At 40.9% G+C, this 13,007-nt stretch overlaps 1 protein-coding gene across 7 annotated transcripts in view; it reads left to right on the top strand.

Moving 5' to 3' along the window:
- WDFY4 (WDFY family member 4) overlaps positions 1 to 13,007 on the top strand; it is a 144,831-nt gene that overhangs the window by 115,535 nt on the left and 16,289 nt on the right. For all 7 annotated transcript variants that reach the window (XM_055721206.1, XM_055721205.1, XM_055721204.1 and 4 more), the window contains 2 exons: positions 4,944 to 5,097; positions 7,290 to 7,381. In XM_055721206.1, the coding sequence (XP_055577181.1) occupies positions 4,944 to 5,097; positions 7,290 to 7,381 (246 nt within the window). The remainder of the gene's footprint in view (positions 1 to 4,943; positions 5,098 to 7,289; positions 7,382 to 13,007) is intronic.

Below are 13,007 nucleotides of genomic sequence, written 5' to 3'. Positions count from 1 at the left end.
TATTCTAAGCCCAAGTGCCCATATAGTAATTCAGCTACAGGCAAGCACTTGGAGCTGGCTGTGGTGACATAAAGACTATTCCTGGGCCAGATGAGGGGACACAGGTTCTAGTGGGTGTGAAAGGATAGGGATCATGGGATCAGCTCCCTGAAGGAGTAGTAGGGTGAGACTACATTCAGTGCTCCAGGAGGAGGAATATTATGTTTTAGCTTGTTCTGAACTCGGTGGTGTTTTATGATGCCAGAAGCACCCACCATGGAATCGAATTTCATGGGAACTGTGTGCTTACCTTTCCCAGATGGTCAGCATACAGGGGCACAAAATTCCCTGACTGCCCTATTCAACAGGCAGTTGGTGACACAGAAGCACAGACGCTTGGGCTGTAGCAGACAATTGTTACCCTTATTTTTGTAAATGTGTTGTGTTATAAAAGGGTCTGCCAGGAGGACAGGTCCTCAAAAGTGTATTTCTTCGAGTGTCTCGCTGAAATCTACCTATCCCTATGGAGCATGTGAGGGAGACAGCTAGGCCAGAATATTCCACACTCAGAGACTGCTGTGCATATGGTGAGGGCTCGCCATGCCTCCTGCAGCTTTCCAAGTGCTTTGCTGTTGTGCTGGTCTTTTTTCTTTTTTTTTTTTCTTTTTTTTTTTTTTTAATGAACTAATACAAATAAAGCGCTGTGCTAATTAAGTAATAAGCCCTATGATATCGGCTGTTACCAGCAGTAGCTGATGGGTTAGTGAACCACCTGAGGCAATGGTTACCATTGCACTCTGTGAGCCATATGTTAGCTGCAGTCATGAATGACTGTGGAGCAGTTATTTCTTGTAAACAGCAAAGGCTGCTGTATCTCACTGGCACACTTTTCATGCATAACAAGTTCCCAGTCTGAGTAGTTGCTTTGTGGCTGTGTTTGTGTGTGATTAGCAGGTAACCAGCATTTTTGTGGGGATAGTTCTCTTCAAAGGCTGCTGGGACCTGAAGCACTCGAAATTTTGTCTGGATGTGGATCCACTGAAACTGTTGAATGACTTCAGTTCTCTTTCCTTTGCCCTTATGTTGTTGCATGTTCAGCTGAGCTCATTGCTGTCATTTCCCCCAGCTGACTGGTCCTATAGTGGCTTGGGAATCACTAACTGTGACATGCAGTCAGGCAAGCAGCAGACTTCAGAACTGTGTGATTAAGTCAAAAGCAGGTTAGAAGAGAAGTACTCCCAAACTCAAGACCTTGGAAGGGTGCTGATTTGGGAGCTGTGAAAGCTTCTCAGCATCTTAAAAAGTAGAAAAGCTATGCTTATAACTGCAAACTGCCAGTCTGAATGCATGACAAGGAAATGCAACAACTTGGGTGCACCTCTTGTGAAAAGTTGATGTTGGTGTAACATCCTGTTTCTCAAGTCAAAGAATTGATTTACACCTGACCACAGAAGGAGGCAGTGAGGAAGCATTGCCTCTAGTAGGGGAACTGTACTGGTGTTTACAAAACCTCACTATTTCACATTTTATTTTAGTGTATTGAGAACTGACTCTATAGAAAAGTGTGTATGTGCTTTGCATATTGTACTGGAATGGGTGAAAAACTGGCTCATCAGACAGATGTTGGATGGTACCTTCCACTTCACCTTAGATAAGTACCACCTGGAATTTCTTTCGGGAGTTGGTACCAACACTACAAAAAAGCAGCAAAAGTTTCTGTGTTTAGTGTCTTTTTCGGAAAGGACCCTATGTCCTTAATAATTAGTGAGACTTGCTTTTGTTTCAACTCAGCTTTTATCCCCTTTTATTCTTATCCCACACTGTTGCATTTCAGCAAGCAGGGAGATCTTCTTTCCTGGTGTTTACATCCCAAAGGTACTTACAGAGAATAGGGTTCTTACTCTTCATTGTGTCACTGACTTGAGCAGTTATTTAAGCACTGTCTGCAGGTAGTTTCTTCGTAGCATCTCTGGGCCTGGTAAGTCTTTGTACCTTCATAAGCATCTCTTAGAAGCACTTTGAGGTCTTCGGGTTTAAAGCACCACCAAGGATCAGTGATGCTCAGTTTTATAAACGTGGAGTGTCCTAACTTTTCTCTAGAGATCACTTTGACTAGTTGCTTTGTATATACTCTGCTGAACTGTAGTTTTAAAAAGCATATTTTTCCAGTATTCCTGATGACAGACAGTATAAGGCCTCTACTGAAAGGAAAGAAAATACCGACTTACTGTGTCTAGCTACAGAAAAGCCATCAGTGTTTATGTCAACTTAGAATCTAAAGAAATAAAGCAGTTCTTGATTCTCTTTTTCCATTTCAGTGCAGTTTCTGCATTCATAGAGAGAGAAAACTCATTAATTCTGATATAAATATATGCAAATAAATTTATTAATATAGGAAATGGGAAAATCAGTTATTGCTTCCTTTATAAATAATACAGGCTTAAGTTTTAAAGATATTACTTTTCCCGAAAATGAATTAGACAGCGAGGGAAAAAATCACATTTTTTCGTGGTGGTAATATCTTTAACCAGATTTGTCGCGCTAACAGCATTTCCTATGTATATATTATTTTTATTTAATACAGGTAATCTTTTTATTACAAATCATATTGTTTCTCAGGAGATTACCATCAGCTCTCATAAAAGCTGCAAAAAAAGATGAAAAAGCATCAATCACCACCAGACACAGCATGCTGTGTGCAGATTAAATATACAAAGCCCTTTAATATGCTTCAATGAGATACTTGTTAGCTGTTGATTTATTTATAGTCCTCCTTCTACTCTGTTTTAATTTCAATTTGAATTTGACTCCAAGGGTTCCTGCCTAATAACGATCAAGAACAAGATGACCTTGTGCTTCAGATTAACTCCAGCTAGGCTTACTCATGTGATTAGCCACTTTTTCACTCAGTCCCTTGAGTGGGTATGGGAAGGCTTCACAATTGTCAGTGGTATAAAGGAGGAGGACAAGAAGGTAAAGCAGAACTACGTTGTCATTTAGAGATGAGGCTGGACCAAAAGCTTTGTCAGAATTCACACCAGGGGAAGCAGGGATGGTTTTTTTCCATCTAGAATGTGTTGGCTTTTGGTGGGAGTCTATCTCGAAAGACAAGTGCAGAGATGTGGCTTCAGAACTTAGGGTTTATTGATTTCTGTGTTTTGATAGCTTATCCATGGGGGTAGTTTCTCCCTAAGAAAAGATACAGCAAAAGTTATTTTTTGACTTGCAGTTCCCAGACTTAGCAGAATTTGAAGATCCAAAGGGGTTGCATCATAAGTGTGCAGGTACTTGCAGGGTCAAAAGGGCAGTGGTTCTTATCATCAGAAACCAATGTGGAAACTGCTGCTTTGGATTCATCTGATCCATGGGAGTAGGATTCCATCCTTATAGCATGATTATGCTTAGACATTATCTTCTTATTTAATAGACTGCAAGTCAGAACAGCTGACTGTTTATATGCAGGATGACAGCATTCTCCTCATCTGGCACATGCAACAGTCTACAGGCAGAGAGAAAACTAACCAAAAGCTATCAAGTTTTCCCAAGGGGTCAGCCATAGACAGAATGTGATGGCATCTCATGTTCATTAACAGATTGACTCTTGCACCACCTCTGGGTTTTAGTGTCTTCATTGTGCAATCCTACTGGCTTATTCTTTTTGCCTAGTGAAGCAGCTTTGAGGATTGAATGGTTGAGGATGAGCAATCATTCATACATTTTTACTGCACTGCAGAACTATTTAAAGGTACTTGTTCTATCTCTGACAATATCTCTTGAGCCCTATCAGTGGGATGTAGTGTTATGTCCCATGACATATAATCCAAATTAATTAAGTCCAATGAGAAATACCTATATTAGCCTGGGAGCATGCTGCAGTTGGGCAGCTATACTGCTGCCAGTACCTAAACAAGGTATTGGGAAACAATTTGGTTCTGTCACTTCATACAGTTAGAAAGTCAGCTTTCTTCTGAAGCAACTTGTTCTTTCTGGCAAACTCATTCAGATGATCTCAAAAACCCTGATTTTTGTTTGATTATTTCCATTATTGTAGAAATTTTATGTTAAAATAAATCCTTTCATGCCTAACGTAAGGATCCCTATGTAAAGGTGGACTTGGATTTTCACAGATGCATACAGTATATGAAATCTCATTAGAAAATCCTGTAGGAGATATGGTTCCATTGTAAGGCATATACCCTTGATTCAGTAAGTGATTTATTTTATTCTTTACTTTCTTCTTGAGGGGTTAGCTCAAAATGACATCCTGGGCTACTGAGGCTGCTTTTGTCTAGTGTTTGACTCTTGTGAAACTAAACATGTTCAGATTCTCTCAGGATGTGAGGTAGTTTGTTTCTCCTTCGTTACACATCAATTCAGCTTGGGACCCAGATATTCCTCCTTTCTTCCCCTCTTTATGCTGTTGTTCCTTCCCATAAGGAATGAACAGCCCCTGCAGGCTCCTGCCAGCTGGGCCTTTCCTGTTTGCGTGGAGCTGATGAATGCTATTTCAGTGGTACTGCCCCTTCCCCAAAGGTTTTTCTCAGTAGAATTGTGCATAAGATTGTTCACAACTATTTGGGTCTCAACTGAAGCAAAACCACTGAAGTCCACTGCTTGAAAATCATTTTGGGGTGAAAGGAATTAATTGCTTTCAGAAGGATTAATAGTGGGTATTCTGATATTCTCAAGCTGCCCATGATCATTTCTGCTTGCTTCTTGTGTTATTGCAAGCTACGCCAAGACTCCCAGCTTTAATGGTATTCTCAACCTACATATTTACAAATCAGGACTAAGGCAGCCCCTAATATGAGATCACAGTTAGCAGAGCTGGGACAGATCTTGAGCTATCACCTAATCAAACATGTGATAAGATGATTATTGCAGAATTGGCTAAGATTCTGCATCTACTTTTTATTTAACAAAATATTTGCACTGCAGTTTTTTTGTCTGTCTCCATTTCACAGGGTGGGAATTTTGATGTTGCAGACAGGATGTTTCACAGTGTCAAGAGCACGTGGGAATCAGCATCAAGGGACAACATGAGTGATGTCAGGGAACTCATCCCTGAATTCTTCTACTTGCCAGAGTTCCTGACCAATGCAAATCACTTTGAACTTGGTAAGTTCTAGAAGGGACTTCAGGGCTCCCCTTCGGCTCCTCAGCATAATGACAAGGGAAAAGATCTGGATCATGTGTTGAGAGTTGGTCCCTGGACTATGTGGACTGACCAGGCTCTCTAGTGATGAGAGCTTTTATTAAAATAAGGCTACAAGAATACAAGCTTCTGTTATCTGAATGCTATGAGAAGAACCAAGTTTACAGCTCAGAAGGGACTGTAGTTCCTATTAGTTACTGTGCAAAAGAATTACAAATTTTGTCAGACCAAGGTGGATTTTGATATAAGCAATCTAGATAGTTGCTCTTGAAAATTTGGTCTGCATCATCACATCTATGTGGCTATGAACAATATATTAATTTGACTTTTGCAGATAGATCAATTGTAAAATGGTGTTAGTGAAAGGTGTTTTTTTAAATTTTTTGCAAGATCACAAGGTGATTAAAGTTGTCAAATGTCCTCCCTATAATCTTAAAATGTTCTGCACAAGTCACATGAACATGATACACTGTCCCTGGCCTCAAGCAGCATCACAATCCCTTCTGAATGTACACTGTCTTTAGACTTTTCTGCATCAGTGATTGAGGGTCAGAGAGAATCCAATAAAAATAGTATTCAGAAATAGTCATGGCAGTCCTGATCCACTTCACTTTACAGGAAATTCACATAATTTGCATAAAATGCAAAGCTGCTTTTTGTAGTGGACACAGGTTGATTAACAATTAAGGCAGCAGAGAAATACCTTAAGAATCAGCCTAAACTGATGACGGCAAGGCAACTTAACTCAAGGTATTGAGGTCTAGGTATATTTTTATTTAAGATCTCAGTGAAATGAGACATCGTTGTGGTTTAAGCCTGGCTGGCAGCCAAGCACCACAGTCACTCACCCACTCCCCGCAGTGGGGTGGGGGAAAGAATCGGAAGAGTAAAAGAGAGAAAACTCATAGGTTGAGACAAAGACAGTTTACAAAGTAAAGCAAAAGCTGTGCATGCAAGCAAAGTAAACCAAGGAATTCATTCACCACTTCTGATCAGCAGGCAAGTTTTCCACCACCCCCAGGAAAGCTGGGCTTCATCACACGTAACGGTTACTTGGGAAAACAAACACCATCATTCTGAATGTCCCTCTCCTTTCTCCTTCCCCCTAGTTTATATGCTGAGCATGGCGCCATATGGCACAGAATATCCCTTTGGTCAGCTGGGGGCAGCTGTCCCAGCTGTGTCCCCTCCCGACTTCTCGTGCACCCCCAGCCCCTCGCTGGTGGGGTGGGTGAGGAGCAGAAAGGGCCTTGGCTCGGTGTGAGCGCTGCTCAGCAGTGACGAAAACATCCCTGTGTTACCAACAGTGTTTTCAGCACAAATCCAAAACACAGCCCCGTACTTGCTGCTATGAAGAAAATAAACTCTATACCAGCAAAAAACCAGCATAGGCATGCTAAGAAAAGAGCAGAAGGGGAAAAAGATGCTACAAGATTGTTAGAAGGTAAGAAAGAACAGGGGTACTTTCATCCTGAGGGGAGGTCAAGAAACAGCCTGGCTGAGATCAAGATCCAGAGACTGACCTGAGTGGAATCAAGTGGAGGGACCTAAAAAAGACACCAGAATCTTACCGACAGAGAGTAAATATACAGGAAGATTTTACAACAGGCAAAGCCAAGCACCAGAATCCGTTCACTGCCACACTGTAAGGAGACACGGTCCCGGACCTGAGCCTCAACTTAGATTTGAATTCATCCTATTGTGCAACACTGTGCTCTGATTTCAGAACATATGCTCAACTCCTGAAAGGGATCAGATTGCGAAGTACCTGACAACAAAATCTTTTTCAGTGCCTGTTTTAGTAGGAATATCTGGCAGTTAGGCCCACAGGATTATGTATAAAAAGAAAGTTGTGCCAACAAGTTTGTCTTGTCTGAGTTTGCAGTCAGTGCTAAAATGTTTTGTGCTGTGGACATGCATATTTTTACTGTATTAGTGACAGTTATTAGAACATCTCAATGCTTTATTATTGGATCAGAAATGCCAGGAGAAATTGGTTCTGCAGTGTTCTATGGCACTATATTTGATGTAGAACCTGAAACTGCATGTGGGAACGTCACGTCAGTTCCCTTTGACTTCAGTGTTTTAGAAAATCTATTTCTATTTGCAATGTGTGTGATTCTTGTTTTTAATTCTCCCTTTGTAATTCCTGCAGGCTGCATGCAGGATGGAACAGTGCTGGGAGATGTGCAGCTTCCTCCTTGGGCAGACGGGGACCCCTATAAATTCATTCTTCTGCACAGACAGGTCAGTGAGTATCAAGATTTGTGACAAAATGCTGCACTGAGTTGCACTGAAAATGAAGCTCTGAAGGCCAGAGTCACAAACCAAAATGTTAGATCCAAGTGTGTCCTGCCTTTGCAGACTTCATGTGGATTCTGAACTTCACATGTCTATTTGTCTGTCTGACAATTCACCCTGAATCACGACCAACTTTCCAGACAGGTGAAGTTTGTATCTAGGTCTGTGACATGGACCTATCTCAGCCTGTAAGTGTATGTGAACATAACATAATGCATACACGTGACATTTATATGCATATAGTTCCATGTTGTGGCTAACCAGCTGTGTGTGTGTTTAAACTATCTACCTTCATCTCTGAGTCATGTTAGGACTACAATTATGTTTTTATTTGGGGAGGGGAAAACCTAATGTGATTTCCTGCCTTTAATGGAGTTAGCCTTGGCAATTTGAAAGCAAATCGGTTTAAGGTCCTGAGACTTAACTACAATTAGTGCTATCTATTAGTACTTAGAAAATCTTGACTTCGCATGATGTCACCTGCTATGCAGCAGTGAGAACAAATGCAATTCTGTATGAAGGTTATTGCAATGAATGCAGACTTTGCAGCAGAATGTCTTGGTGCAGGTGTCTTTTTGTTAGAGCTATAAAGGCAATGGGCTGTACTATAGTGCCTCTGCATTATGTCATCAGATTTCCTGTGGCACAATGAGTCAATCTGTATTTGTGAGTACAGACAGATTGTTGCTGTATACCAGAAATGTGATGATGATATGTTTTAGCATCAGTGGGACTAAACAATTAGCCTATGATTTTCAAGGCATTGCATTATCCTGATTTGTCACGTGTACCTTCAGTTTCTGCCTCAGTGAGTTCTTCTCACCTCTCCTATGCTACGGCAGGTCCTCCCCTTGGGAGTTCAACTTTCACTCTCTGTAATCTCTTTGTAGGTGATTTTATCCAAACCTATGGATACATCCGTCTTCTCTATTTTGGTATCTCCAAATAAGCCTTTCTTCAGTTAACCTTTCCAAACGCTGGTTTAAATCCTGTCTCCTTAATGACTATCGTAACTTTTTTGTTCCTGTTCTGAAAAAAACTCAGTCATACTCTTGTCTTGTAAATATTCTTTTCACCACTGTTCCTTTAACCATTGACAATAACTGCCCTGCTCCCATTAAGTTACCATTACTTTCATGTCCCTTGCTTTGCACTGCTGTGCTGCATGCAGAATCCATATTTCTTGTGATGTACATACTACTAAATAATTTACATGTTTTTCTTGGGCATTCTTTTGAATCTTCAGCTTATTCTTTCTAACATCCTGATACCTTGTTTCAAGTCATTACAGAGATAACTGGAAGGGGGACCATTTCCATTGTCTGCATTGCACACAAATCTCCTTCCCACTGCCCTTATTATTTGAACTTTTCTATGGCTCCACTCCCTATACTTAGTGTCTCTGCTTTCCCTCTTGAGACCCTATGCATCTGTTTGATTTATTTATTCTGGCCTCTTATGTCTCCTTCTCCTTGCAGCCACCTGGGTGCTGTCAAGTAATCTAGCCTTAGTCCCATGTTTGACAATGCCTTTTTTATCCATGTTTAAAGAATAAACCAAAAAAAATCCTTTATAAGCTGTTCTATGGGCTGTGAATCCATCCTGAGGAAAATTTTCTTCTGTTAAACCAGTTTTAAGAGAACAGGCTCGTAGTAGTGTACATCATCTACACATTTTGCAAAATTAATTCTGCAAACACTTTGGCTGGTGAATAGCTCTGAGAGCCAGCCTGTTCAACTCTGGATTCATTCACACGTGCTCAGGTTACTCCTGTGAGTGAGCTTGTATATGAATTGAGTCTGAGCTTGCCTGCTTTCTTGTGCAGTAGTCCTGCCTTTGTTTCTTTTTAAGGACTGTTGAGTGTATAATGAGATATATCCTTTTTTGTTGTTGTTGTGTAATCGATTAAGCAGCTCCCTTTAGTCTCTATTGTGAATTCATCACCTGAACGCTTCACTTTAAATCTGTGGCAGAACAATAATGCTAATAAATATTTAAAAGAAGTTAAATTTCAGTCTTGCTACTTTACCTATTTTGAAATGGGTAACTTTTAAACAACAACACTTATTAAAAATGTTGTTTTCAATCATTTCGGAAATGTCATTGAAAGTAGTCATCTACCACTTTTTGCCCCAGAATCCTGCCTCAGTACAAAACAGCTTGTGAATTAATGATATTCAAAATTATGTGGTGTGGAGAATAGCTGCTTACTATTATTAGCAGGTTTCAAGTGTCTCCATGCCTAGTAGCTTGACTCAGTGGTATGCTGTCATGCAGTTTAGTAACCTAAGCCAGTACATTGAATTTACAGCATATGCAGTAACTAATCAGTCCCTTTGCAGAAGCCACATTAATCTCCTTGTTCTTTGTTTTACCTTCTATTTCTGTAGCAGTTACCTGTGTAACTCAGATCACAGCCCAGTTTTACTGGGCTGACAAGCACACAGTGAGTAAACCTATCTGGGGAAAAAATGCATAGAAGAGCTTTTCTCCAGAAAACTAGTCAGATTGAAATAGGAGTGTGTCAGTAATAACAAGAAATGTCTCAATGAATCATTTCAACTTTCTGTCTTTGTTATCAAAACATTTCAAAATTATCTTTTCATTGCAATGTTTATATTAGATTACAGGCTGAACTGAAAATATTTTATTTTATGATGTAACTGTTAGAACTAATAGTGTATGGTATATAGGTCCATTATTAGTAAAATAAAAGGATGTGATTTTTCCACATTTAGAACTGGGAGGGGAGGGGTTGTGGATTTTAATACATGAGAAAACTTGAGAGTTGGGGTTTTTTGTTCTGATTTGGAAACACCGTTCAGTGTCTGCATTTCCCCCAGAATCTAGCTTCCATTTTTCAGTCAGAGTCTATCTCCTGCTTTTTTGCAACCTATTAGCTTGAGGGGATAAGAAGGCAATGTTTTTGCCAAAGAACTGAGATGCAGAGAGGTTAAGCGCCATGTTCAGACTGCTTAAGCTCCTGTACATGCACAATAATAAGTATTACTGAGACTGACATCTCTGAAGCTCCTGGAGAGTGATTTAGAGACCCAGAGCTCCAGTCACACTGAAAAGTAGTGGAAGGGAAGACAGAAACGAGTTTTTGTCAGTGCCCATAATCACATGGTGATACTTCTGCTATGAGGGAGGAGATACTTGAGTAAGTGTTCTGTGCACTGCAGGCTTGCCACTTGAAGTACAGTCCTTGCTAAAATGAAGAGTTGAGCCTAGCAAGTGCCTGATCCCTTCCCTTGCAGGGAAGCAGCTCAGTGCCACCCAGTGCAAATAGATGTTAGCCACTGAGGTCAAACATGCAGCAGTTCCCCGGTGTTCCCCAGTGGCTCCAATGAAGGCATGAAGGTTTTGGGGCACTCTGGTTCCTTTCCCTGCTGTATCTCATGCTGTCTATGTGACTTCAAGGTCCTTAGTCTCTGTTCTCCAGATTCCCAAATATGGGAAGGATAACACCGTCCCTCCTTAACAGAGGTGCTGCAGACAGAAATCCATGGATGCCTGAAAGCTGCTGCAATTTTACGCTGATGTTTTTTTAAAGAAAAACATAGGGAGAAATCCTGTCTCGTATATTGTGGCTTGTTTGGAGTGTAAAGCACTGAGCCGTGCTCCTTACTGCTTGTGTAATGGTGAGCACTCTGAAGGCACTTAGATAAAATGGGGAACATCTGTTTTTGCCTTGTACATTGGAGTAAGAGTGCAGTTTGGAAATTAATCTATCAATCATCCCTGCATAATGTGGCTTTGCTCTTATTGCAGTGATCTCAAATTGTGTGAACTAGATTTGTTTTGGATGAAACAAACCCAAAAGCTGCACTCCAGTTGTGCACTACAGATGCTGATGGCATTCAGCCTGTAAGAGCAGACTAGATCTAATTTGAAGTAAAGCCCCCACAGTGTAATGTGGATATTGGGCCCTCTCAACCATCTGTTCTGTTCTACAGACCTGCTTCCACTGAGCTGCACTATTTGATAACATTGGCACTACTGATAAAACCACACAACTTTTATAAATCAATTCAAATCTCAAATAGGAGCAGTTTAGCAAATGAAAGATCACATTTATAGACTCATGTTCTTAATGATTTGCCAGACCTGATCAGATATCACGTACAGTCAATGAATATTCTGTCCCCAACAAATAGGTAGTACTAGGTGTTACACGGGAGGATGCAAGAAATCTTGCTGTGGAAAGTCGATTAGCCTGCCTGGGAAGTTCATCTGACTCTGAAGTGGAGAGTTAGAGATCTTGAATTCTGAAACATATAATGGTTTCTGTCTTCTGAAACCATCCACAAGACTGGGTGTACTTGTTAGTGGTACCGTGGTCAGTTTTAGAAGGCTTCACAATGAGTTTGGTGCATTAAACTGATCCAGATGAACACTGTTCTGAGGTTTGACTATTGCTTTAAAGAATATGAGAGCAAAGAATTGCTCTTGACATAAAACTGAGTAGCTCCCTGTTTCATGTTTAATAAGTTAGGAATCTCATCTACTAAAGAAATTTATTTACTTCCTTATTAGACACCAAGTTCTCCCTCCCTGGTTGGGCTTGTCATAGTGCTCAGTGAAATACTGAGAGGCTGCACATTTGCAGCTCTGTTGGTTGCTTTGTTTTTCTCTGGCAGTGATGCCAGGCAAAATTTACAGTTTGTAATTCATGGACTAACTGCTTTTATTAATAAGGATGAGTTCTGAGTCTGTTCATAAGTGTTTTCCTGTTGTTTGCAGGGGACAGATTGTATGCCACACTTGTTCTCTGAGCTGCCCCGTGATTGTTATAGCTGTGGGCAGGGTCATTTAAACCAGCTGCACTGGGCTAACTGTCGGCTCTGTGAAATGAGCCATTGTTCTGGATCCCATTAGCTTGTTTATTTCCACTGTGCTTTGGGTGGGATGGTCTGCTTGGGAGACCTTTAACTGAGCATCAGGGAGTATTGCGCAGTCAAATGATTTGGAGATCGGAAAGTATTTTTAATAATGCTTAACACTGCTGCTTGAATTATTGGGCAAGGCTGTTTGGGAATCCACAAAAATTTGGTGAGGCAGGTGATGGCAGGGGCACTAATGTTTAGTGAAGCCTCATGGGTAAGGCTGGGTAACCTGGAGGTGGGCAAAGGTTCAACTGAAACTTTTGTCTGCTGCTTATAAATTGCTCTCTGGATCTTCAAGGAAAACTTGTGTTTTCCACCATGTTTACATTGAGCTTTCTAGGGAGCCCACATTGGGGTGGATGTATTACCTTGTAACATCTCTCCCAGTCTTTTTTAGTAGTAATTGTTTCTTCTGGTCCCATTAATCCACACACTTGTCACTATGGGTAGAAAATCTAACTGAAGTAAACCATTTCTTATTTGGCGGGAAAAGTTCAGATCCCAAGTTTTTCCATGATGAGGAAATCCAGTGGTGTGACTGTCTCTGCTTAAGTCCTGCAAGGGTAGCAAAATGTTTGTTGATCAAACTCAGGCTGTCTTGAAGCTTCTGTCATACAGCTGCCCTGTTGCACCCCAAGTCTCCTACTGCAAAACCCCTTCCCTGTCTCGGCTTGCAGCACCCC

This window comes from Falco cherrug, chromosome 9 (genome assembly GCF_023634085.1).
Source record: "Falco cherrug isolate bFalChe1 chromosome 9, bFalChe1.pri, whole genome shotgun sequence".
Lineage (NCBI taxonomy): Eukaryota > Metazoa > Chordata > Aves > Falconiformes > Falconidae > Falco > Falco cherrug.
This window is presented reverse-complemented; position numbering and strand designations above follow the sequence as displayed.